The 27011-nt window shown below is 40.1% G+C and overlaps 3 protein-coding genes and 1 non-coding gene across 12 annotated transcripts in view; 2 read left to right on the plus strand and 2 right to left on the minus strand.

The window, feature by feature from the left end:
* The window catches only part of LOC135096697 (zinc finger protein GFI1 homolog pag-3-like), a 28584-nt gene extending 15343 nt beyond the window's left edge, over positions 1-13241 (plus strand). The window contains exons 2-7 of the mRNA XM_063998435.1: positions 74-1211; positions 1544-1603; positions 1756-2040; positions 7647-7753; positions 8131-9162; positions 12883-13241. Coding sequence (XP_063854505.1) covers positions 163-540 — 378 coding nt within the window. The 5' untranslated portion in view covers positions 74-162 and the 3' untranslated portion in view covers positions 541-1211; positions 1544-1603; positions 1756-2040; ... (1 more) ...; positions 8131-9162; positions 12883-13241. The remainder of the gene's footprint in view (positions 1-73; positions 1212-1543; positions 1604-1755; positions 2041-7646; positions 7754-8130; positions 9163-12882) is intronic.
* LOC135096695 (uncharacterized) overlaps positions 8051-27011 on the minus strand; it is a 37321-nt gene continuing 18360 nt past the window's right edge. For 2 of the 9 annotated variants that reach the window (XM_063998433.1, XM_063998431.1), the window contains exons 7-11: positions 21378-21626; positions 20619-20713; positions 18013-18150; positions 16974-17179; positions 8051-9155 (exon numbers count right to left, since the gene is read on the minus strand). In XM_063998433.1, the coding sequence (XP_063854503.1) occupies positions 17153-17179; positions 18013-18150; positions 20619-20713; positions 21378-21600 (483 nt within the window). In that variant the 5' untranslated portion in view covers positions 21601-21626 and the 3' untranslated portion in view covers positions 8051-9155; positions 16974-17152. Of the gene's footprint in view, positions 9156-16973; positions 17180-18012; positions 18151-20618; positions 21627-27011 lie in introns of all 9 variants that reach the window. The other 7 variants (XM_063998426.1, XM_063998425.1, XM_063998434.1 and 4 more) reach the window with 6 other exon arrangements.
* Trnar-ucu (transfer RNA arginine (anticodon UCU)) lies at positions 9777-9849 on the minus strand. Its single transcript has one exon. It is a non-coding gene; the product is annotated as a tRNA-Arg (tRNA).
* Positions 21696-26911, plus strand: LOC135096754 (uncharacterized). Its single transcript, XM_063998497.1, has 3 exons — positions 21696-22472; positions 22826-23964; positions 26840-26911. The coding sequence occupies exons 1-3, from the start codon at positions 22388-22390 to the stop codon at positions 26909-26911; spliced, it is 1296 nt and encodes a 431-aa protein (XP_063854567.1). The 5' UTR covers positions 21696-22387.

A 27011-nucleotide genomic window follows, 5' to 3' on the forward strand; every position in this document is an offset into this window, starting at 1 on the left:
TTACCATTCTCTTCACATCATCCGTCTACTCCACTCGGCCCTATCATGACCACCATTCTTCCTCGCTCTGCAGGAGAGGCCAGAGTCCAGGCAGGATGCCCTGCTCAGAACCAGCCAGGCTACCTCTGTGCAGCTTCCTCAAAGGGTGCTGCAAGACTGGCCATGGCATGTGCTGCTGGAAGTAGTGCTGTAGTAGAAGCTGTGAAGCTGGGCTGCAGTGTGAGTGACTGGCAGCAGCAGCAGCAGTCTGCCTGGGTGTGGGGAGGTGCAGGTGTGATGACCAAGGATCACCAGGAGGCAGGCAGCTCTAGCTACAAAGCAGAGAGGAAGTTTGAGTGCCAGCAGTGTGAAAAAACCATGGAGTCTAGAACTGGTCTGAAGCACCACGTCCTGACACACGGTAGTGTTGGAAATTATGAGTGTCCAGGATGTGGAAAGAAATTTATCAACAAGTCTAACTTAACCAGACACACCTTGACACACAGTGGTGTTAAAAATTATGAGTGTCTGAAATATGGAAGGAAATTTACTCAAGTCTAACCTCACCAAACACATCCTAACACACAATGGTATTAAAAATTATGAATGTCTAGAATGCAGAGAATTTTCCCAAAAGCCTCATCTCACCAGACACAAAGTGTCTGGTGAGAAACTATGAATGTCTAGTGTGGGAAAAATTTACCCAAAAGACTGACCTCACCAAACATAGAGACACACTATAGTGTTAAAAGTTACAAATGTCAAGAACATGGAGAGAAATTTACGTGTAAGTCTTGCCTCACCACACACAACATGACATCCAGTGGTGTTAAAAACTATGAATGTCTGCAGTGTGGAATGAAATTTCCCTGAAAGTCTAACCTGACCAGACACACCGTGACACACAGTGGTGTAAGAAAGTATGAGTGTGAAGAGTGTGGCAAAAGATTCACTACTGGTTCTTGGCTCAATGAACACACCTTCAGACACACTGGCTTGAGCGAGTTCCAAGTGTGATGTCTGTAGGCAAGTGTTTTAAGACAAAGTCTGAGATTACCAAGCACATGAAAGTCCACTTTTGAGGTAGTGTGGACAAGTGGACTTGTGGACAAGTGTGGTTACACCCATGCCTGTGGGAGTGTCATCTGTGGCAATGTGTGGTGGTGGTGGTGGGGAGTGTGTTGTGCCTGTGGGGGACAGCTAACTTGGCACACGACCAACTCATCACTTGGGTGAGTACATAATCATTTTTTGTGGTTTTACTGGTAAACAATCTGCAATGCATTGCAGGGTAAATGATATTGTTTGTATGCATTTACCTGCACTTTTAAGTGAATATATATATATATATATATATATATATATATATATATATATATATATATATATATATATATATATATATATATATATATATATATATATATATATATATATATATATATATATATATATATATATATATATATATATATATATATATATATATATATATATATATATATATATATATATATATATATATATATATATATATATATATATATATATATTTTTTTTTTAGAAAGTGTTGCCACATGACTGTTCTTTGATTCTGATGGCAATTCTGGAATTGATTGTGATGGTAAGTCAAATGCACCAGTGTTGGTATGAGTTGTGAGTGGGCTGAATTGCTTCTGGTTTTGTCAAACTTTATTTGTATACATATTTCATTACGTATATGCTCTGAGTCAGTGATTTTAAATAAGTTTGTAAATATACCCAACTTTCTTACAGTCAATGAAAATTAAAATGTGAAAAAAAATCCTTAAAATTTGCAAACAAGTTTTGATGCATGCAAGATATAGAGTGTTTAATGGTGCCTGATTACTGGGAAGAAAAGAATGAAGGCTGCCAGCAAGCCCAGCATTGTCTTTGTCACACTGAGGTGGTTGGGACGGTGGTGGCAGATACACTGTGGCAAGACACCTCGGAATGTGGTGAGCCCCTGAAGGCTGCTGCATCACTTCATCCTGCACAAGACAAGTGTACACTCCCTTCCTGCTACAGGGACCTGCTCAGGTGGGAGGGACAACAATCTCATGGTGGTGTGTTGGTGTTTTTCTCTCTGCTGTTGCAGTCTGGGGTTTTCTTCACTACCAAGTGATAACTTCATCCTCTCCTGAGTACTTGAGAGGTGGATGCTGTGAGGGGTGTGGTGGGGGCTGGGATGAGGTGTGGGTGCCAGAGTGGTGACCTGCTGGTCTCTCTTCTATTATCTCGCCCTTGCCTTGAGAAGAGACTCCTTCTTAAATAAGCCACTTCATATTACTGTGGTAGGAGAAAAGTCCCCACAATGACCAGAGCAGCGAGGAGAGTGGTGGTGGTGATTGGTGGTGCAGCCCCTCCTCCCACTGACCTCCCCAGGAGTGGTGGTCTGTGTTCAGCCCTGTATGCTCATTAACGGCCTGCATAATTAACCAGTGTTCATTTACCTTTATCTTTTCACTCATCTTCACCATTACCTCATATAGTTTTGTGTTGCCCTCATAACTGCTTGCTTTCTCCACTCCCACACACACCACAGTGACCCACCATACTTCACCACGCTTCTGTAATGTTCTCTGTCGTAATGTCTTCTGTTGCGTCCTCATTTCTTTTCAGTCTCTTTCTCCACTTCACATGAACGTCTGCCATTCTTCATTTTTATTAGTAGTCCAACTCCTCCCTTCTTTTCACCAATTTTTTCTTTGTCTCCCTGTTCCTATCCAGTCATCCTCCTGCCACTCTCTATCACTGAGCCAGCCTGTTTCTGCCACTCTACCACGTCATACTCCTTTCCCTCTTTGATTACCTTGTTATTCTCCATTTTCCTTCGCTCCATTCCCTTGTGTTAAGGAAGGCACATATCATCCTTGTTCCGCTCTCCTCACGCTTTGCCCCATTTCACGTTTTTCTCAATTTTGTGCCCACTCGATAATATTCCAACTGGTCCACACTCTTCCACCAACCGTTGCACTGCTAATCTTACAGTTTCTTCAGCATTTGCCATTTGTTGTTGTTCTTATGAGGTTATGAAAATTACTTGATCTTGACCCCTTAAAAAAAAATATTTCGACTCTGACCTCTTACAAAACTTTATCTTCAAGATGTGATCTGGAATGAAAGTCTCTCTCTCTCTCTCTCTCTCTCTCTCTCTCTCTCTCTCTCTCTCTCTCTCTCTCTCTCTCTCTCTCTCTCTCTCTCTCTCTCTCTCTCTCTCTCTGTACATAATTATCATCTTTGCCATAAAATACATTTGCTACAAGTTACATCAAGGAGACAGTGCAAGGTGAAGAGCACATAAACTGGTTAATGGCGGAGAGAATAAGTTACGACAGCAACTGACAGCAAAGGACATCGCAGCAATACAAAAAAAAAAAAAAAAAAAAAAGTGGGGGAGGGGAATTACTTGTTAAGGAGAAGACTGGAGAGAGAGAGAGAGAGAGAGAGAGAGAGAGAGAGAGAGAGAGAGAGAGAGAGAGAGAGAGAGGTGCGTTAAACGAGGAGATAGTAGGAGAAACAGTAGATTAGTAGTAATAAAAGGAGGAGCAAGGGATATGATGAAAGAAAATGGGATGAAGGAACGTAAGAGAAAGAAAAGGAGGGGGAAGGGACGTGATGGAAGAAGGTGGGAGGAGGAAACGTAAGAGAGAAGAGGATGGGAGAGGAGAGAGGAGGAAAAATGTCGAAGGGGAAAGAGAAAAATAGTTGTTTGTCATTAATTAACAGGAGCGGAAGGTGGAGGTGGAGGAAGAACAGGAGGAAAGGATGTGGTATAGGAAAAATTAAGTAAGAAAAGAAAAATATTTGTTTGACATTAATAAAAGGAAGAAGTGATGGGAGAAGAGGAGGAGGAGCGGAGAGGTAATACAATAAACTTAGGAGGAGGAGGGGTGGGTAATAGTTTGACAGTATTAATCTCTGTAGCAGGAGGGGGATGGGGAGGAATAGAGACAAAAAAAGAAGAACATAACAAATAAGGGAAGCTGCAAGAAGCCATCAGGCCTACACTAGGCAGGCAGTCCCTGTATGAAATATACCCAACTGTTTCCACCTATCATCCCCATCCATAAATCCGTCTAATCTTCTCTTAAAGCTTCCCAATGCCTTAGCATTATTAACTTGATTACTGAGTCCGTTCCACTCATCTACCATTCAGTTTCAGAACCAATTTCTTCCTATCTCTTTTTTAAAACTAAATTTTTCAAGCTTGAACCCTTCAGAAAAAAAAATAGGAAAAGATAGGTATTTTTAAATAATATAGTAAAAGTAGAAAGAGGAGGAGAGGGAAGGAAAAGTATATAGGAGGAGGGAGGGATGGGAGAGTAGGAAAGAGGGGCGTGGGGTAGGGAAGAGGAAAAGAGAAGCAGTAATAATAATCTGAATAGTAGGAAGAGAGAGACAGAGTGGTAGAGGGAAAGAAAAAAAAAACGGAAGAAAAAGAGTAGTAGTTTAATGGAGGAGGAGGAGGAGGAGCGGAGCAAGGAGACAGAGAGAGACAAGTATGTTGGAGGAGGAGGAGGGGAAGGGGGGAGAAGATGGAGGGAAAGACCAGTAGTAATGTACCAATAATAATCCGAGTAGGAGGTGGTAGTGGAAGGGGTGGAGGGCCAGGAGGAGAGGGAGAGGTGAACTGTGGGGGAGGGGTGGGTACTGGGTAGGTTCATCATTCTCATCAGAGCAAGGGAAGGCGGTGGACGAGGACCAGCAGGCGGAGGTAAGATTACGAAGATTACGTTTGTTCTTCCTGTCTCTCTCTTTGTGTCTATCCCTGTCTGTCTATCAGAATGTTTGTTTGTCTGAATGTTTCTGTTTTTGTCCTTGAGCGTGTCTGTCTCTCGTCTGTCTGTGCCTGTCTGGCTGTGCATGTGATGGTGAAGTTAGTGGCTTTACATAGCATTTAAACTAGCACTGGTGATTTAGGATGTGGTGGTGGTTGTGATGACTGCGTGGTTGTGTCGGTAAAGGAAGCATGTGAGTGGTGGCGGTGGTGACAGTGGTGGTGAAGGTAGTATGTGTGTGTGTGGTGGTTTCATTGATGGTGGGTAGTGTGGTGATGGCAGCTGTGGTGAAGGCGTGTGTGGTGTGCGTGGTGGTGATGGTGTGCGTGTGTGTGTGTGCGTGTTTCATTGCTGTCTAGATGTGTTGTAACAGCCCTGGTGAAAGTTGTGTTCAGTGTGTTGAAGTTTGTAATGGTAGTTTCACTAACGAAAATTCGGCACCTTTATCAAACTATAGGGAAAATTTATGGTGTTTTTACGAGTAGCGGCAGTTTATCAAGCGTTCTGTTCTTAAAACAGGGTGTGCAGTGGAAGTTATCAGGGTTTTCAGTGGTGTGTTTTACATGTGCGTTTATCAAGCGTGCTACACATTTTGACTGGTTGGAGTGGAATTTGCGAATTAGTGGTTGTTTAACAAGCAGTCTAGATCTTCAACAGGCTGTACAGGGGAAGTATATAAGGGTTTTCAGTGGTGTTATTTTGAGTAATGGTAGTTTAACGAGCATTTTGTACCCACTTGACTGGTTGTAGTGGAATTTGTGAGTTAGTGGTAGTTTAAGGGATAATCTGCACCTGTAACATGGTGTACAGTATGTTATTAGCTTCATTGCAATATAAGTATAAGTATTGATGTATCCTTTAAGTGCTATAATGTTAGGTATTGGGGTTTTCAATAACTTTTTTTATGAGAGTAGTGATGGTTATAATAAGCATCAGTAGTGGAAGTTATTAAGGTTTTAATGTTTTCAAATGTTGTCCCGTATCGTAGTGGTAATTTTAAAGTCTTTGTACCTTTGAGATGCTGTAATGGTGACTATTGGGTTTTTCAGTTGTCCTTACAAGAGTCGATAGCTATAACAAGGAATCCTTAACAGGGTTGTCATGAATTTTTTTGGGATTCTTAATAGTGTTCACAACTGGAGAGCTGGTCTTAACAAGCAGTCTGCTTATTTTGAAAGGCCGAACTAGGTTAGTAGGATTTTCGTTTATTTATTTTTTTTTTATTACTGCAGATAGTTCAAGACATCCATAATTTGAACCCTTTTTTTTTAAGGTTTTGTTAGATAATGCAAACTGATTATTTTCCTTTGTTCCTCAAAATCTTTTCTTTCGAGCGATCCAGTGACCCTCGTTCTCCATTTCTCTCTGTCTCGTGCTTGTGTAAGTGCTCTTGGTTATTAAACTTTCCCACCTCCATTTCCTTTACAGTTCTCCATCTCGCAGTGTTTACACACGACTGCCCCACAGTACTCGCTCATCCCTTCTGTCTTTCCCATTCCCTCCATTTCTTCACCCAACTTTACATTTTTAGATCAATATTTACCTTCCTCGAGTCAACTTTTCTTTTATTTCCTCATCTCCATTATCCGTTCCTCCTTTCAATTTACTACCATTCTCTCTCTCTCTCTCTCTCTCTCTCTCTCTCTCTCTCTCTCTCTCTCTCTCTCTCTCTCTCTCTCTCTCTCTCTCTCTCTCTCTCTCTCTCTCCTGTTTATTTTTTAAAGGATGTTTTCTGGACTGTAGTGATCGTTCAATGTGTATCCTAAATAGTCCCCTTGGCCTGAATATTGTTGCGATATTACAGGCGTAGGATTCCCGTCTTCTTTTGCCCTCTTTTTCTCCTCTCAATGTTCTCCCTTTATTCTCACCATTATTCGTCCACTTCCCCAGCTGTACGAAAAATAAGACTTTCCCCCAGTTACTAGTACCTTATTCCCTCATCTCCATCATCACTACTACTGCTACTACTAAATACTATTACTGTCACTATTACTAGTAGTTCTATTACATTCGTATACCTACTACAACATGTCTATTATTATATCTACTATCACTACATATCTACTATTACTATTATATATCTATTACTGCTGCATCACCTTTTGAACAGATAACACTCCCACCTCTGATCTCACCCCACCACCACCGCCACCACCAGTGTGTTGGGTGTTGAGGCGGCTGCATGAGCGAGGCGCCGTCAGGCAGGCTTGTGATGGCTGTTACTCTTGCCAGTCTCGGTCAAATTTCGCTCCTTGTAGTGCAATTCCCACTGACGTCTTACAGAACTACTGTTTCATTATCTTGCATGTAAAAAAAAAAAAAAAAAATGGGAGTGTTTTAAGAGCAACTAAAATTCTGTTCTCACAATAGGATTTTTTTTTCTCTCTAATTTCAAAACCGCCGATCATTGTTCTCTACAAGAAGTTTGAGTGTTCTGAAAGCCCAGTTATAATTCTCCTCGCTGGTGTGGATAGTGGTGTTGATTTCTTTTCCTATGGCCCGTATTCCTGAGTGAGGGGTTGGCATCGTGTACGAGTCTCCTCCAGTGATTTCTTGTTCCTTGCATTTTCGTGTGATTTCTGCCCTTTGCAATTCTATCCCTTCATCTCAGTATTTCTCTTGATCATTTCCCTCAACTGGTATTCTCCATTTTCTAATCGATCCCTGATCTAATCTTACTATCCAAACCATTTTTTTTTTTCCCTTACCACTTCCATAATGCAGTCCACTCCTGCCCTCCTTTTCACTTTAGCCCCATTATCCACATCAACATTGTCCTCTTCTTTCCAGTATCCTCTCATCTGTTTAGTGCCCATGTTTTTCTTCCATATATTACTGGTCTAAAACCATTCTCTTCCCTCACAGCACACCACCACCACCGCCACCAGTGCGCACCACCAGCACAGTCTGGAGGATAGGAGGAAATGTTGCTCCAGATTCCAAGCTTGAAAATCCAAGGCAAATAGACTTGTGTAAGTTAATATAGGTAAAGTTAGACAAGATATTGAGGTAATGATAATGGCAGGCTGGTGGCACATTAGTTTCATAAGTTAATGGTAATGGCAGGCTGGAGGCACATTACTTCATAAGTTAACATAACATACTCAGATAAATTCAATGGGAAGATCTTGTGCTTTCATGTTTTTTTACTTCCTGAATATTTTACATACCCATTTTTCTATATTCCCATCACATGTCTCAGTAATTTAAGATTTTGACAAAGGAACATTTGTTAAGGAGAGTTATAAGGTCAAATATAAAGATGATCACGTCTTCACTTGAGTTTTATTGCATTTCATTCACTCAAAAGGTTTTAAATTTGTCAATCATCAATGTCAATCCTTTACAGAGATGTCTGGTGTTGCATTGTTAGAATCTGGAAGTGTGGATCCTCACTCCTTGATCAAGCAGCAGCAGTGGCAGCAGTCATTGCTGCCCAGAGGAGAGGATGCATCTGAGAGTGCTCATTGGCTGCCGGAGGCGATATGTCACTGATTCAATGTAACACGCAAGGCAGCCAATCACAGGAAGGCTTTGTGTTATCACCAAGAATGCCATGAGACATTGTTTATAAACTGTTATGTGCCCACAGCCACCAATCATCATAGTATTCCAGGGAGTAAAAAATAATGGCTAATGATTTCCATAAAAACAAGAACCATATTGATTCAAAACAGGCCAAAAAATACGAGAAATAAACAGTTTCATCCACATTAGAAAACTGGTGGGAGTAAAAATTAGCCCACTAGCATATTTGCTTATTATTTTATCTTGACCAAACTGTAAATTGCATATGGAATTTAGTTAACTAATGTTTTAGACATTGCTTTAAGTAATATGACCAAATTCCCTAAATGACTTTGTTGCATAATGGGAGAAAAATTTTTTCTGCTCACCCTTTGGGATCCAAACTTCTAGAAAAAAGAAAATCATTTTAAACATGTTCTTCACTGTTGAGGTTAAATATATGTTCTACATTGTTGAGGAAGAGTTAGGTTAGGGTAGGTTGTTAGGTTGGTTAGCTAGGTCGGACTGATGGTAGCAATGCTTAAAACCCCTCCAAAGTTTGCTGTTGTGTACATGTTGTAATTTAATGTTGCTGTGTAAAATTTATCCAGATAGTTGATAACCATAACTAAGAAACTGCTAAGCACTGGATTATAGATAGCAGTGTGTACAGTAAGTACCTGTGGCAGTCAGGTCTGAGATGGTGACCACTGCAGTAATTAAAATCTTCAAGATGAGCACTTACGCATTCAAGTATTACAACAGGTGGACTTAGTTCCATGCAGGTGAAGAACCTCCAGAGGACACCACCTACACTGTTGTCCTGCGGACGCTGTCACTAACAGCTGTTTGCAGAACTGCCAGTCCCTGACAAGTAAGTAAAGAACAAAAAAAAAAAATTACATTTTGGAAATTACTACCATTCTTAACTTAAAGTACAGTAGTGTAAATGTCACAACAACAAAAATTTGGTAAAGCACCAGCTTTCATGGGGCCAGCAGGGCAACCACTCAGATTCCTGAGTTTAGATATCTGCACACATGAATAATTATTAACCCAGCACAACTATGTAACAGACATAAACATGAATAAATTGATTATATATATATATATATATATATATATATATATATATATATATATATATATATATATATATATATATATATATATATATATATATATATATATATTTTTTTTTACGTCTAGTTTTCCCTAGTCTGTTAGGGCTGAGACGGTGCCTCCTGATGAAGGACTTTTGGATTTGGCATTTGGGAACCGTTACCCCGAGTGGATGCCCTTCCTACCCTCGGACCGTAGCCAGGATTCGAACCCGTGCGCCTGATGACCACTTGGCCCCCAAAGCGCGCGCGGTTCCACTGTACCACGGCGGCTCCCAAAATCACCGTGACCCATGAAGAGCCCCGGGGTCAGGTCAAGGACGAGGAAGCCTACAGGAGGCGCCTCTCCAAGACCGACCAAATGTTTCATCCCCAGCGGGATTCGAACCCGCGGCCTCTGGATTAGAAGTCCAGCGCGCTATCCACTGCGCCATGGGGACTGTTATATATATATATATATATATATATATATATATATATATATATATATATATATATATATATATATATATATATATATATATATATATATATATATATATATATATATATATATATATATATATATATATATATATATATAATCTTTTCTTCATTAACTTGTGTAACATTTGTGGTCCTGGATCTAATTTTTGATCAGTAGAATACCACCTCTCCTCTACTAAACCTCGTCATCTTTTCCTCACTGAAACACAGGTGTCTGAGGCAACTGACAGTAACCCATTTTCTGTTCCCTCCAACTTTCCGTCTCCATATTCAGTCCAAAGTTGAATGTTGTGTCTATGTGCGCAATGACTTAACCTGCTTTCGTGCCCCACGCTCTTGAATCTTCTGAGTTTTCCACCATCTGGCTATGACTACAGTCACTCTCTAAATTTATCTGTGCTGTATACCTCTCACCTAACTCCTCTGACTATAAGAAATTTTTTGACTACTTAATTTCCATAGTGGAGCACATTCTGTCTCTCTTCCCTTTTGCAGAGATCTCCATTCTTGGAGACTTCAATATTAATCACCAGCTTTGACTTTCCTCTCCCTTCACTGACCATCCTGGTGAACTAGCCTTCAACTTTGCTATCCTCCACAACCTAGAGCAATTGGTACAACACCCTACTTGTGTTCCTTACCATCTTGGAGATACACCCAACATTCTTGACCTTTTCCTGACCTCTACTCTAATCCTTCTGCTTATGCTGTCACCCTTTCTTCTCCGTTGGGCTCCTCCGATCACAATCTCATATCTGTATCTTGTCCTATCGCTCCAGTCCCTCCTCAGGATCCCCATAAGTGGAGGTGCCTCTAGCATTTTGTCTCGGCTAGTTGGGGGACCTGAGGAGGTATTTTGTTGATTTTCCTTGGAATGACCACTGCTTCTTTGTCAGAGACCCGTGTCTGTGTGTTGATTGCATAACAGAGGTGATAGTGTCTGGCATGGAGGCGTACGTTCCTCACTGTTTTTCTCGACCTAAACCTTCCAAACCTTGGTTTAACACCGCTTGTTCTTGTGCAATACATGATAGAGAGGTGGCCCACAAAAAATTACTCGAGCCTTCCATCACCAGAATCTCGTGTGCTTTATATTTCTGCTAAAAACCATGCCAAGTGTATTCTCTGACTAGCCAAAAACTTCTTCATTGATAGAAAGTGTCAGTCTTTCAAGATCTAACTCCCCTCGTGACTTCTCACATCTAGTCAAAGATATCTCCAATAACTTTTCTTTTTTTCCCTCCTTTGTTTTAGCCAGATGGCACTACTATCACATCCATCTCTAAAGCTGAACTCTTTGCTCAGACCTTTGTTAAAAACACTACCGTAGGCCTTGTTCCTTCCTCTCTTCCACCCTCTGACTACTTCATGCCTTCGCTGGCATAAACCCTCAGAAGGCTTATGGACCTTATACGAGTCCCTCCTATTATTCTCTGAAACTGCACCTCTGTGCTTGCTCTTGTTTAGTCAAACTCTTTCAACTCTGTCTGTCAACATCTACCTTTCCTTCTTGTTGGAAGTTTGCCTACATTCCTAAAAAATTCCTAAGAAGGGTGAGTGTTCTAATCCCTCAAACTACCATCCTATTGCTTTAATTTCCTGCCTATTTTAAGTTTTTTTAATCTATCCTCAACAGGAAGATTCTTAAACATCTATCACTTCACAACCTTCTATCTGATTACCAGTATGGGTTCTGTCAAGGCTGCTATACTGGTGATACTTTGGCTTTCCTTACTGAGTCTTGGTCATCCTCTTTTAGAGATTTTGGTGAAACTTTTGCTGTTGCCTTGGACATATCAAAAGCTTTTGATAGAGTCTGGCACAAAGCTTTGATTTCCAAACTACCCTCCTATGGCTTCTATCCTTCTCTCTGTAACTTCATCTCAAGTTTCCTTTCTGACCGTTCTATTGCTACTGTGGTAGGCAGTCATTGTTCTTCTAAATCTATTAGTAATGGTGTTCCTCAAGGTTCTGTCCTGTCACTCACTCTCTTCCTATTATTCATCTATAATCTTCTAAACCAAACTTCTTGTCCTATCCACTCCGAAGCTGATGATACCACCCTGCACTTTTCCATGTCTCTAGATGTCCAACCCTTCAGTTCACACAGGGAAGCCACAGAATGCCTGACTTCTAATCTCTCTAAAATTTCTGATTGGGGCAGAACAAACTTGGTATTGTTCAGTACCTCAAAAACTTAATTCCTCCATTTATCAACTTAACACAACCTTCCAGACAAGTATCCCCTCTTCTTCAGTGGCACTCAACTGTCCCTCTTTTCTACATTGAACATCCTGTCTTTTACTTACAATCTAAACTGAAAACTTCACATCTCATCTCTAGCTAAAACAGCTATGAAGTTAGGTGTTCTGAGACATCACTAGTTTTCTCACCCTTCCAGCTGCTAACTCTATACTGGGGCCTTATCCATCCATGTATGGAGTATGCTTCACATGACTAGGGTGGTTCCACTCATACTGCTTTTCCAGACAGGGTGGAATCAAAAGCTTTTCATCTCATCAACTCCTCTCCTCTAACTGACTGTCTTCAGCCTCTTTTCTCAACTCCACAGTGTTACATCTCTAGCTGTCTTCTACCACTATTTTCATGCTAACTGCTTTTCTGATCTTGCCAACTGCATGCCTTCCACTCCTCCTATGGCCTCACTGCACAAAACTTTCTTTTCTCTCTCTCCTATTCTGTCCACCTCTCTAATGCAGGAGTTAACCAGTATTCTCAATCATTCATCACTTTCTCTGGTAAAATCTGGAACTCCCTGCCTGCTTCTGTATTTCCACCTTCCTGTGACTTGAATTCCTTCAAGAGGGGAGGTTTCAACATGCCTGTGCTTCAACTTTTGACTACTGCTTCGGACCTTGCTCAGGGATTGGCATCTCAGTGTTTTTTTTTTTTTCCTTGGTGTCCCTCCTACATTAAGAAAAAAAAAAAGCAGCCCTCCCTGTATTTCTTTTTTTCCCTCTTTCCAGGAGAGTCTGGCTCTCTGTGAGGACCACAGCCATCCACCCACCAGCAGTAGTGTTAGAGTCATCCAGCCCTCATCTGCTGGTGTTGCTGGGGCCTCTGGATTCATTGTTGCTGTGGGTGCATCATGTGAAGTTTTAGCAGTGGACATCAGTTTTTGAAGTCATCCATCTTACAGATGACATCACCCAGTGGTGAATAACTGTTGCCACTCATTCATGTTAACATGTATTCAATTTTGTTCTTCAGTGCATACCTATGAACATTGTATGTACATTTAGCATATGAGCCATACTTTTGAATGGTCTGTATTACAGTTGATTAATATGGTAATTAAATGCCTTATTTGTGCAGTACATTATTAGTGGACAATTTGTTTAACCCTCATTTGTATGCTGTTACTTCAGCTGCCCAGCAAAACTGCAGCAGAAGGCTACTTTGGCTTATTTTTTGAGGAATACATCTCTCAGGTATTTAAAATACTGATTCCAAAAGTGTGTCTTGACACCACCTTGGGTATAGTGGAAAGGTCCAAGGAGCAAATGAGGAAAAAGGACACAGCAGGATAGCAAGACATGTAACCTGACACACCGTCAATCATCACCGTCTGCTATGTGTAGTGCTACTTCATTTCAAATACTAAAAGATGAAGCAAAACCTGCCATTTAGTACTGCTAATTAACAGCTTCTATAAATATTTCCTGTGTTTTTATGTACTGGAAGAAGAGACACTGAACAGTGGGTAAAATAGTAATTCAGTCTTTGAGACGTGTGAAATGTGGTAAAACATGATCCCGTAGGAGTGCCTCAATGTAATTCAGTCTTTGAAACGTGTGAAATGTGGTAAACATGATCCCGTAGGAGTGCCTCAATGTAAACACAGTTTTCAAGTGGTTTGGTGGCAAGGCTGGCTCTGTCAACAATCCCCAAGGCCATCACTGCTGCACAACTGTATCTTCCCAGCAGAAAGATATCTAAGTGTTATATGGTCACCTTCATTTCAGAGGTAAGTGGGTTGCTCCTTTCTGTGTCACTCTACAAGGCTTCTCTTACTAGATCGGTGACAAAGAGAATACCTGCATGATCTACATGGTATCTTTTGATGAGTTCTGTGTCATAAGTTCATACAATATATCCTATCTGGGTAAATAATTCCTGAGCTGGAGTTGTTGTGAGTGACCATCTTGGCAGCAGGAGCATCTGTCATAAGCTGCTAAGACAGGGTGGACTCAGTCTTACCATCCCATGTGGATTTAAGACCTGGCTATGACATATTTCATAGCTAAGACTTGCTACAACTGCTTCATAACTCTTAGAATAGACTACAAGAAGAGATGTGAGGCAAGGACTGTACACATGACTTTTTTTTAAGGGTCACTAGCCAAGGGAAACAAGAGGAAAAAAGATCCCACTAAGGGGCCAGTCCTGAAAGAGATGTCAAGAGAATCATCAAAAACTGAAGGATAAGTGTCTTAAAACCTCCTGCTTGAAAGAGTTGAAGTCACAAGAAGAAGGAAATAGAGAAGCAGGCAGGGAGTTCGAGTTTACCAGAGAAGAGGATGAATGATTGAGAATACTGGTTAATTCTTGCATTAGAGAGATGGACAGAATAAGGATGAAAGAAAGAAGAAAGTCTTGATGTCTCAGAATGGCTAAACTCATAGAAGCTGTTCTAGCTAGAGATGAGATGTGAAGTTTCCAGTTTAGATTATAAGTAAAGGATAGACTGGGGATGTTCAGTGTAGAAGGGGGGACAGTTGAGTGTCACTGAAGTAGAAGGGGGGCGACAGCTGAGTGTCATTGAAGAAGAGAAGATAGTTGTCTGGAAGGCTGTGTTGAGTTGACAGATGGAGGAATTGAGTTTTTAAGGCATTGAACAATACCAGTTTGCTCTGCCTCAATCAGAAATTTTAGAAAAATCAGAAGTCAGATGGTCTCTAGCTTCCCAGTGTGAACTATTTACTTCCTGAAGGGTTGGATGTCTATGAAAAGATGTGCAAAAGTGCAGGGTGGTATCATCAGCTTAGGAGTGGATAGGACAAGAAGTTTTGGGTGACAGGACAGAACCATGAGGAATACCACTGTTAATAGATTTAGAACAACAGTAACCCTCTACCACAGCAGCAATAGAACGGTCAGAAAAGAAACCTGGGATGAAGTTACAGAGGATAGAAGCCGTAGGAAGGTAGTTTGGAAATCAAAGCTTTGTGCCAGACTCAATCAAAAGCTTTTGATATGTCTAAGGCAACAGCAAGAGTTTCACCAAAATTTTTAAAAGAGGATGACCAAGATTCAGTAAGGAAAGGGAGGTCACCAGTAGAGCAGCCTTGACGGAACCCATACTGGCGATCAGATAGAAGGTTGTGAAGTGATAGATGTTTAAGAATCTTCCTGTTGAGGACAGATTAAAAAACTTTAGATAAGCAGGAAATTAAAGCAATAGAATGGTAGTTTGAGGGATTAGAATGGTCACCCTTTTTAGGAATAGGCTGAATGTAAGCAAACTTCCAGCAAGAAGAAAAGGTAGATATTGATAGACAGAGCTGAAAGACTTTGACTAGGCAAGGTGCAAACATGGAGGTACAGTTTTGAAGAACAAAAGTAAGGACCCCATCAGGTCCATAAGCCTTCCAAGGGTTTAGGCCAGTGAGGGCATGGAGAATATCACTGTGAAGGATTTTAATAAGTAGTATGAAGTAATCAGAGGGTGGAGGAGAGGGAGGAACAAGGCCTGAATCATCCAAGGTAGAGTTTTTAGCAAAGGTTTGAGCAAATAGTCAGCTTTAGAAATAGATGAGATGGCAGTGATGCCATCAGGTTTAAATAAAGGAGGGAAAGATGAAGAAGCAAAGTTATTAGAGATGTTTTTTGGCTAGATGCAAGAAATCATGAAGGGAGCTAAATCTTTAAAGATTTAGATTTTTGGAGAACAGAGTTGGCATGGTTCTGGGCAGAAATATAAAGTGCATGAGATTCTGGTGATGGAAGGCTCAAGTACCTTTTGTGGGCCACCTCTCTATCATGTATAGCACGAGAACAAGCTGTGTTGAACCAAGGTTTGGAAGGTTTAGGTCAAGAAAAAGAGTGAGGAATCTACACTTCCATGCCAGACACTATCACCTCTGTTATGCGCTCAGCACACAGAGATGGTAATACCTCCTCAGCTCCCTCTGATTATCAGAGGCAAAATGCCAGAGCCACCTTCACTTAGGGGGATCCTGAGTAGGGAGTGGAGTGACAGGACAAGATACAGATATGAGATTGTGATCAGAGGAGCCCAATGGAGAAAATAAGGTGACAGCATGAGGATCAGAGGTTAGGTAAAGGTCAAGAATGTTGGGCATATCTCCAAGATGGTCAGGAATAAAAGTAGGGTGTTGCACAGATTGCTCTTGGTCGTGGAGGATATCAAAGTTAATTAAAGGCTAGTTTGCCAGGATGGTCAATGAAGGGAGAGGAAAGCCAAAGCTGGTGGTGAACACTGAAGTCTCCGAGAATGCTGATCTCTGCAAAAGGGAAGAGAGCCAGAATGTGCTCCACCTTGGAAGTTAACCAACCAACAACACAATGGGACAAAACTCCAGCCTCAGCAGCATCTTGCACCACCACAACACAACACTCATTGAGAATCACTTATTACTTGTATGAGGCAAGTGTGGACACAACAACAGCAACTTGTGTTAGCAAGCTTGACAAGAACACCATAGTGCACCTCCCTGCATGAAGCTGAGGGGTGTATGCACAGTTGGAAGCCTCAACCTTCATCACCCAGTAGCTGCCACCTCCCTGTGAAGCACCAATAGCCTGATGCAGAACTCAGGACACCAGTTCATACACTCAGCCACAGATCAAAGCATTAAGCCAACTGTGGCTCTGTATTCTCAAACACTTTGGTGTTGTATCTTAATAACACTTAACTGGATGAAGTTGAAGTTATTGGACTTTCAAGATTCTAATGATACTTTAAAAAAGGATTTTCCACTAGTGATAAAAATATCCAGGGGGAACCTGACTCTGTAAACCTCTGTAAATCTCATCTCTGTAAACCTTGGAGATTGTTGCAGTGAAAGCCCACAGTGTTTAAGAGTAGTGTTACCAAGCAGGGAAGCCTCAAGTCCAAGCAACAATCAGGTCCTGAAGAATACAGCCTCAGTGTTGTGGTCAGCAGTGGCAGAGGAGTGAGGGTGGTGATGGGAGGCTTCTACCACTACTGGAAGTGTCAAAGAGCTGTCTTGCTGGCATCCTGAACCATCTTCTCCAGCTCCAGGTCAGCCATCAGCTGCTCCAGAGGCTCCACTCCTGCTGTAAGGGGGAAGCAATAATGTAGGTTACCTGGCAGGGGACTATCATGTGACACTGCTTCACTAAGTCTGTAATAACAGTTTTGCCAGCTGAGGAAACAAGAACATGGCAACACGGCCACTGACCGACGCTGTCACTGGTCTGTGCATTGCCTGTCTTGTTTTGAAAAGTGTGGCTAAACTTACATATTTCTACTGAAGCCCTTACTTGACTATAATGTTTCTGAATATACAGCTTACAATAATCATGTATTCTACATTATCTAATAGTTTTTGATAGAAATAAAGCAACTTTTGCTGGGGATTCTAACCTGAACAGCACTGAATGCTTAAATCTAATGCACCTCCTGCCAAGTCAATGGAGTGTAAAATATTTATGTATTTTAATCCTTTTTTTGCATATGGTGGTGGGAGAGCTCCACTGCTCCTGTGGGGGAATGCATGCCATCACACTGCAGCAGCATTTCAGCCAGCCTGTCCTGGCCACACAATGACTACACAGGTCAGTAAACAGGCCACAGTGGTGGCTTCAATAAGTGTTTGGGAATAATACAGTTATCATTTTGTCATGTTTTAATCTTACCACAGTCAGTGTGCTTGGGTGGTGCAGAGCAACAGTTTCTTAGTGGCTGCAGCATGAGTGACATGTTCCATAGCGATCTTGTATGGGAGTGTCATATTGCACATTTAGTAAACATAGGAGATAAGCTGTAGTCACCAAGTGTTTCCACATCCCTGCCACTACTTAGTGAACTACCCACAGCAAACCCATGACCACAGAGAGAGGGGTGACTCACAGTATCAGCACTGAATAGTGACAAGACCCATACTCACCAGTCTGATATCACACACTGTGCCAAGGGCAGTACATAACAGGCTGAGTGATACACTACGTGGCACTGCCTGTACTGCCAGGTGACAGCTGGTCTGGGTGACGGTGCAACACAGGGACCAGCGCCAGTCCACTTCCCACTGCATTATGAGTATTATTGTTATTTTTCATGTTTTAGAATTCATATATGATCTTTATGCAAATGGAGAGAAGAAGAGAGAAAAAACTGCTTAACACAGGCAAAATCACAAGGGTAGGAGTTGCAATCAAAACAATACAGGAATACAAATGGCAAGTGCCAAAATAATGTTTGATGCTTCATGACAGAATTGTAAAAGTTTGCTCAGTGGCAGCCTGGTGACTGTTGAGAGCAGTGTCATGCATCCAGCAACTCACTCAAAGTTGAGACCATCCACCAGAACCACTGACCAACACTCATCTCTCAATTACAGATAAAGCATTTTGAAAAGCATCATCTCATTTCTTTCCAATAATTTAAACAGATGTGCACTGGTATGGATTACATTATCTTTGCAATGGATGGCAGAAAAGAATTAACTGAAGGACACACTGGAGTACTGTGACTTTACACAAGACAGACTGCAGTGGAGGGAACAGCAAGGATTACAGGTGTTAGGAGATGTGTGCAGAAGTGGCTGACAAAGTGTTGGGGAGGGGACACTAACACAAGAAGAGGCCAGAGTGAGGGCACAAGACATCAGGATGCATACTAAATGTTATGAAACATTGAGAGGATACCCATCCTCAAATAACAGCAGGAGGACTGTGAGAACAAAACACCCACACACACGTGTCTACCAGAGTGGCCCACCGCTGCCTACACAACATCCCTCCCTCACTTTCACAGATGCCATTCTCCCAAAAAATCCCTCACTACCTGTACACATCAAAAGCTTTGGTACACCTGCCAAGAAATAACTACAATGGGTATGACAAGCTGGCAACAAGTGTCTTGGACCACTGTGTCTGTGTCCTGTAGTCATGGTAAACATGTGTGCCATGGACAAGGAATGATTCCTTTAGTTAATTATGGTGTAGGAAATTCAGTGTTTTCAACTAGAAATAAAAAAAAATAAAATCAAAACAATGATTTAGAGTTTTTGCATGACTTGTTCCTTGGGCCATTTGAAATGTGCACCAAAAAATCACAACTGCCTGCTGGACTCATAAGAGGACTGGCCACCCCATTCCCCTGATCTTTAACCCCACCGCAAGTACCTGGTCCATCACTGAGAGGCACAGGTAGAGGAGGGCAGCCTGGACACCACAAAACTGCAGACAGGTATCAGGGAGGAATGAAATAATTCAAAGCCACAGACACTCATGGAACTTGCTGATCTGTCTCCTTCATGTCTTGGGAAAGGTGTAAGAAGGAAGAAGCCAGTCCATTCCTAGTTTCTCTATAATGGTTTTGTTCTCTTCATCTGAATTGTTTTCATTCACCTGTGGTCTTGCAGTTAACAATATCTTGCAATTACTGTCCACCAATCAGGGAGTGAGAGCATCAGTCACCACTAGTGTTACCATGCTTGTGGCTATCATGCTGTGAATTTGAAGCATGCATGAACATACAGTAAGAAGAGAAGACCAGGACCTGATTGAAAGAGCTTGAGAAAAGACAGTCAAGGGAAGAAGATGGAGGGAAAGACAGTGAAATGGAGGTATGGAAACGTGGCAGAGCTACAAAGGACGGGAGGCACTGAGGAAGATGCAAGGGACAGAAACTTGTACATGGTGCCAACCCCTAACTGTAAGGAAATGGCCAAAAAAGGTCTTGCAGCTGACAATATTTTGTACATACTGTAGACCAGTGGTTCCCAAAGTGGGCGGTACCGCCCCCCTAGGGGCGGTGGAAAGATGGGGCGGTGAGGAAGAAGGGGGCGGTAGGGGGGCGGCAGTCCGAAGATTTTTGGTTACAAAAAAAAATCTGTGACTGCTATCAAGTGCTGTGGAACAAGGTCAAGATGTACTTTATTGCCTTCCCAACATCGTATTTAGTAGAACGGGGCTTCAATGCAGTCGCCTTGCTTCTTTCCAAGCAAAGAAACCGACTGAAAATTACTGACCGCGGGGATCTACAACTTCTTAGTGAGTTCCAGCCTGATGTTGAGAAGCTTATGTCCCTGCACCAAGCACATCCATCCCATTAATATTAAGTGTGAGACAATGAAGGTTACTGGTGGAATGTTTATTTACCATTCCATGTTGCTGAAACAGTTAAAACTGCTAAAAAATAAATTGGTTTACTAAATTCGGTTTTATTTGTGAAATACACATTTGTGTTTAACCTTTCTCTTTTCAAATTGCAGCATACCAAATATCAAGAAAGAGGTGTTTGTTTCCATATGTGTCTGTGTGTGTGGGGGGGGGGGGGGTACGCTAGGAATTCACCGGGGAGCCAAGGGGGCGCCAGCCTGCAAAAGTTTGGGAATCACTGCTGTAGACCAACCAGTGTGTGAGAGCATCTATCAATTTAAAACTATTTGTGAATTTGAACCACACATGAACATACAGTATACCCCACCTGTACATGCATCCCAATATCCATTCGTCCATCCACACTGTACAGGCTGTTCCATACACTAACCTTGCTTGATGGAAGAGTGGTCGCACTCCACTTCAAAAAACTCCAGTGTGTGGCGTCGCCTGTACGTGGTCTGGCTGCCCTCTCCATATTCAGCACTGGGGAAGGCATCACACGGCTCACTACAAACACCTCACCTTCACACCAGCATCAGTAGGGCACATCACATAATTTCTGCTAAGCTTAATTAATTCAGTGATGTTTCATGTAGAGATTTGAAAGAATACAAAGAACAACCACTAAGATGGTGCCAGAACTGGATGATTTGACACATGATGATAAAGATTAAAAGAAACTCGGATAGAAGAGAGCTTCCTAAATAACACACATCTTTCCACATAGGAGTAGTGACATATGAAATGGAGAAATGTGTGAAAACCCCTGCAGCTTTAGGGTTAGTCAACCAACCTGAGGAACCAGACAGAAATGCCCTTTTGTTATGGACAAGAGATGAACCTCAATATTAGAGAGAGAGAGAGAGAGAGAGAGAGAGAGAGAGAGAGAGAGAGAGAGAGAGAGAGAGAGAGAGAGAGAGAGAGAGAATGTTCAAATAATGCAAACATATCTTTCCATGTAAATATATAAAGATATAGAATGGATTAAAGGAGGAAGCAGTGAAAGGCAAAAGTGTACATCAATGAATAAAAAGGCTGGAAAAATAGACACAGAGCAAATTACAAACTTAGTGGCCACGGAACTTTTACTAATGAACAATTTGGCGAGTCTGTCTGTCAGTGACCTCACTATCACTAACTCATACACCTGTTGCTGTCAGTGGAGGACAGTGGAGGGGTGGGGGAAGGCACTGCTTCTTCACAGGGTGAGCGTAGCTATAATCCGGGTCGCCGTGGGAGGGATGGTGACCCTGCCTGGCCAACAGTTCCTGTCCCCGTGACCTGTGGTGGGATGACGCACTTCTGGCCTCGTCCAAACTTTCCTCGTGACTGGTGGTTGACTCTGTCCTGGAGCGACCGCCACCCACCATGTCAGCCACAGTCTGGTAGTCCCCGTCTGGTGGGCAGGGCAGTGGTTAGTCAGCTTGGGGAGCAAACATATGGGTAAATAAGGGAACATATGTCGCTCGTTTGCGACAACAACGTCATAACTAAAAAAAAATGGATTTTCGAGTTATCCATATAGACATATTCATCTTGAAACGCAGATTTTTTGGCAAAAGTGTCATAATTGTAGTTAAAAAATTGACCGCTAGAGGCGCTAAATGTCATAACGACATAACATAATATGTACCAACTTCTTTGCGTGAAGACCGTTACATGTCAGTTGTGCTGTGACCATCGTTGGGGTAACTACACTCACGCTGTCATTTAGAGTGTCATATTTTGATTTAGAACTATGTTAGTACAAAATGTAAGTACTGAACTTATGAATTATGTTTCATGCAATAATGTGTTATTTTGATGTAATACGTTTTGTCTGCGAACATAGAGCTCTATATTTTACGTCATTATTCAAAATGTGTCATTATTGGTAAAAACAAACAGATCTATGTTTTACGTCCTAATTCAAAATGTGTCATTATTGGAAAAAAACCTTGTGAATAATAGGTGTTGTATTTGAGTTATGACAGTATTGTTACAAACATTACCTCGTATTACAGCAGCACATTTTTGTTTAACTTAAATTATGTCATTGTTATTTGAAAATCTTGCGAAAAACTTAAAAAAGTTAGTGTATTATTTACATTGGTGACATTGTTGCAACAAAACATTGTATTCATAAATATCATATTTTTTTCAGATTAAATAGGTACCATGTCATGTAGAGGAAAACTTATGCTAGAATTAGCATTAAAGGCTAAGGAAAACAGTGAAGAAAACCCTGAGGAAAATAGTACAGGTATATACTATCATAACCTTGATTATATTTCTATATAATTTGCTTTAAGGTGGGAGGTAAGCCTATTTTTTTTATTAATGAGCCAATTTTGATGAAAACTATTTTAACAATCAAAACTTTTGGAGGAGTAAGGCTTTGAAGTTTAAAGATCCAACTTTTAAAAAATGCAAAATAAAGTAAAATTTTCAGATTTTTTGGTTCTCATTGTTAAAAATTTGGACCCCCATCTGAGGAATTTATAGTTCCCCCCCAAACTAAAAAAAAAATGACACATGCTGTCTTATATACCATAGAGCGTTTTTAACACAAAAAACAAAAATCACATTTTAGACCCATTTCTTTGTACTTTGTAGGATGTGAACTTGCTGTTGACCCTCAAATCAATGATGACCATCTGCTGCCATCAGCAAACATTACGGGTGCAAGCTCTGCTTCAAATAACAGGAAGTCTTCTTCTAGTAGTGACTCGTCCTCTAGTAGTGACTCGTCTTTTAGCAGTGAATCATCTTCTAGCAGTGACTCAGAAACTGAAGATATTGACACAGATGATTCCGTGAAAGATAAGGACTATATCCCAAGCAAAGAGGAAGAAGAGAGTTTTAACCTTGAAGAGAAGGACGCAGTTGATAAAATTCCTGTACTAGTTAGTCCGCAAAAGGGACGTAAACGTAAACAGCACCTGAGTCAATGGAAGAAACATAAAGCGAAAAAATTAAGGAACTCTGGAAAGGCTTATATAAGCAAAAATAAGAAAATAAGACCAGAAAGGAAAATGAAACTGCCATGTGGAAATAAATGTCGAATTAAATGTTCAGAACAGATAAATGAAGAAGAAAGTCAAAAACTCTTTGACTCTTATTGGGCATTAGGAGACATTGCTCAACAGTGGCAGTTCATTTCAAACTGCATTAAAACTGTTAGATCTAAATACAGGTATGTTCGTGACGGAGGCAACCGTCAACCTAGGAACAATAACAGTTCCTTTCACTTCATGGTTGGTCAGAATGAAATTCGTGTTTGCAAACTTTTTTTCAAGAACACACTTGATATCAATGACCGGCCAATAAGAACAGCTTTAGTAAAGCAAAGCAGAGTTGCTAATGTTCTTATGGAACCTGATAAGAGAGGCCAACATGGTAATCAAGTAACTGTTGATCCTGAAATTAGGAAAGGCGTCAAGGCACATATTGAGTCTATCCCTCAGATAGAGAGTCACTATACGAGAGCTACATCAAGTAGGACATTCATATGCGGCTCTAAAACAATTGCAGAAATTCACCGCGATTATGTTGAGAAGTCCAAACAACAAAAGGTACCTTATGCCAATTACACTCTGTTTTATCGCATTTTTACCACAGAGTATAATATTTCTTTTTTTGTTCCTAAAAAGGACCAATGCGATGTTTGTTCATCTTATCTTAATGCAGAGAATGAAGAACATAAAGATAAAACTGAGAGTGAAGCAGTTGTTGCTGTTTATGACCTTCCGGCTGTAATGCAGATACCAAAAGGGGACATTTCAGTTTTTTATTACAAGTCAAAGCTGAATGTTTTAAATTTTACTATTTACAATGCTAAAACAAACTCATGTAATTGCTATGTCTGGAATGAAACTAATGGCCAACGTGGGGTTAATGAAATTGGGACCTGTGTTCTCGATTACATTAAAACCTTGTGTGAGGCAGGAGAAACTGACATAATTTTTTACTCAGATAACTGTTCTGGCCAACAGAAAAATAAGTTCATGATGGCACTTTACCTTTATGCAGTAAACAACTTACCAAATATAACTTCAATAACACACAAGTTTCTAATAAAAGGGCATACCCAAAATGAGGGTGACTCTGCCCATTCCCTAATTGAAAGAGAAGTAAAGAGAATTTTAAAAAGTGGACCCATTTATGTGCCGGAAACTTACGTAACGGCAATTCGAACTGCCAGAAAGAAAGGACAGCCTTTCGTAGTAAAAGAGCTTTGTTACAAAGATTTCTTGAACATCAAGTCTCTAGCTACTGAAATGGGACCTATCAATTGCAAGACTCTTCAACTCTCTGATGTTAAAGTAATGAAATTTGAAAAGCAGTCACCACTGTCAGTTTTTTGTAAACATTCCTATGGTTCAGACTATAAGGAGCTTAAAATTTTGAAAAACTCAAATAAAGCCACCTCCATTAATGACTTATTGCCATGTTACTCCAGCAAACTTACATTGCCTGCTAACAAGAAAAAAGACTTGATGGACCTTTGTAATAAAAATCTGATTCCACGATGCCATCATAAATTTTATGAAGACCTGTAAATGAAATCAATCTTAATGAAATGAGTTAAAATACAAATTTAGTATGCCTATTACGATATTAATTTTTGTTGTATGCTAATTCATTAGGTACATATTATTTGAATGGAATATTAAATAGATGTTTATTTTATAATGTTTTTTTTATTATACAGTCCATCTTTCATTTATTTGAACATTTTTGAGTTGTCTAATTCCTTAGGCATATTTGAAAGAAATTATAATTAGGAAGAATCTATTAGGTTCAAGGATTTTTTATTTGAAAAAAATTATAATTAGGAAGAATCTATTATGTTCATGAGGATATATATATATATATATATATATATATATATATATATATATATATATATATATATATATATATATATATATATATATATATATATATATATATATATATATATATATTTGAAAAAAAATTATAATTAGGAGGAATCTATTATGTTCATAACAATGTTTTTTTTAATATCTTTTTGTGTTACAGTCAATATCTTTCATTTATTAGGAAGTATCTATCATTTTCATAATAAGAAAATGTATTATCATCAATCTTGTCAAAGTCATAAGCAATGAACAATACATAATTAAGTAACATATTGGTGATTATTTTCCTTTCAATAATGGCACAAAACAAAATAGTACATGAGAGGTCTACTTTTTTTTTTATGAAGAACGTCATATTAAAAAAAAAGCATTATAAAAGTTTAAATAAAGATTTGATTAGTGAAGATATAATTATTTCAATTTCTATAAACTTTAAAGGACTATTTGATGTTTCAAAAAATGTTCCAGCTATGGTCTTTTGAGACTATTCACAATATTGAGAGTGTTTTCATTCTTTAAAATGGCTCTCGTGAAAAATTGCTATTTTTGAGTTATGACGACGTTGTCGCAAACGAGCGATGTATGGATGGATGGATTTCTTTTAACCCTTTCACTGCGATAACCTTACCTAACCTAACCTATAATTGAATAATACTAATTCATACAGTTTATCTTTGTTTATTAATCCCAACCTTAAATGTAAAAGCTGAAACAATAAAAATGAAGAAAAAAGTGGAAACAAATTTCCTTAATATTTATGTAAGCACAGCGACAGGTCGTGTTAAAGTGAAAAGATCACATAAATTCAATGAACCCTTTCCCTGTTGTCTGGCAAACCTTTCCTCAGTCACTCAGCACTCCAGCATGTCTGTTCCTGATCTACTCCAAACACTACACTACACTACACTAAGAATTGCAAAATCTATTCTTTTTTCATGCTCTTCTTTTTTTGCACATGCTTATAAAGATTTCATACATATTTCTTAGTGATGCAAATTGTTGCTTATTGCAGTGAAAGGGCTGAATTTATTATATTTTAAGTCACATTAAACTAATTAATGTAAAACAACTTATGCAAACCAAGAGCCACCAGTGCCAATGCCAGATTATTGGTCATGATGACTAACCTTGTCTTTTTCTTCTATCATTACTCATTAAGACTTTATTCCCTTATAAGAACACAAGAACATAAAAACAACAAAAGCTGCAAGAAGCCATCAGCCCTACATGAGGCAGTCAGTCCCTGTATAAAACATGCCTACCTATTTTGATCAATCACCCTGGTCCATAAATTTGTGTAATCTTTTAAAACTCACTATTTACTTGACACTAACAACCTCGTTATCATTCAATTACCACTCAATTTGAAAACAACTTTATTCCTCAGTGTTTTTAAATCTAGCCATATTTCTGCTGCTTTGTCTCTCCTGTCCATCCATATACATGCCAGCCTGACACCTGCCTCAAGCAATGGTACACTCAGACCAGGCTATGTGAACTGTCTCTTCCCCTTGTACTTTTCTCAATCTCCAAGTGTTAACTCCACACTAACTGGCACTAAGCAGCACAAAACAGTGAGTGCTTTAGTCTATCTACTTTTCAATCTTAGGCAACTAATATAACAGTGTTTTATCTCCTTAGTTTAGGAGGAGTTCACAAGTGCACTATTGGTTTTGTAAGCTTGTCAGGAGCAAGTATTTTCACTTTATTTTCTGAGTATATGACCTGATGTGCTATGCCCAAGTTCCTGGGGTGTAGCAGAGTGGTCCACAAGATGATTCCTAACCACCAGGAGGTGACGGAACTAAGAGTATGAATGATGTGTGTATGAGAGTGTAGTGCTTTGCCTGGGCCACCCTATGAGGATTGCCTGTCTGGTATATAGAGAGTCAGGTACATTTTGCAGGTCTCCATTT

The sequence above is a fragment of the Scylla paramamosain genome, unplaced genomic scaffold (assembly GCF_035594125.1).
Source record: "Scylla paramamosain isolate STU-SP2022 unplaced genomic scaffold, ASM3559412v1 Contig6, whole genome shotgun sequence".
Lineage (NCBI taxonomy): Eukaryota > Metazoa > Arthropoda > Malacostraca > Decapoda > Portunidae > Scylla > Scylla paramamosain.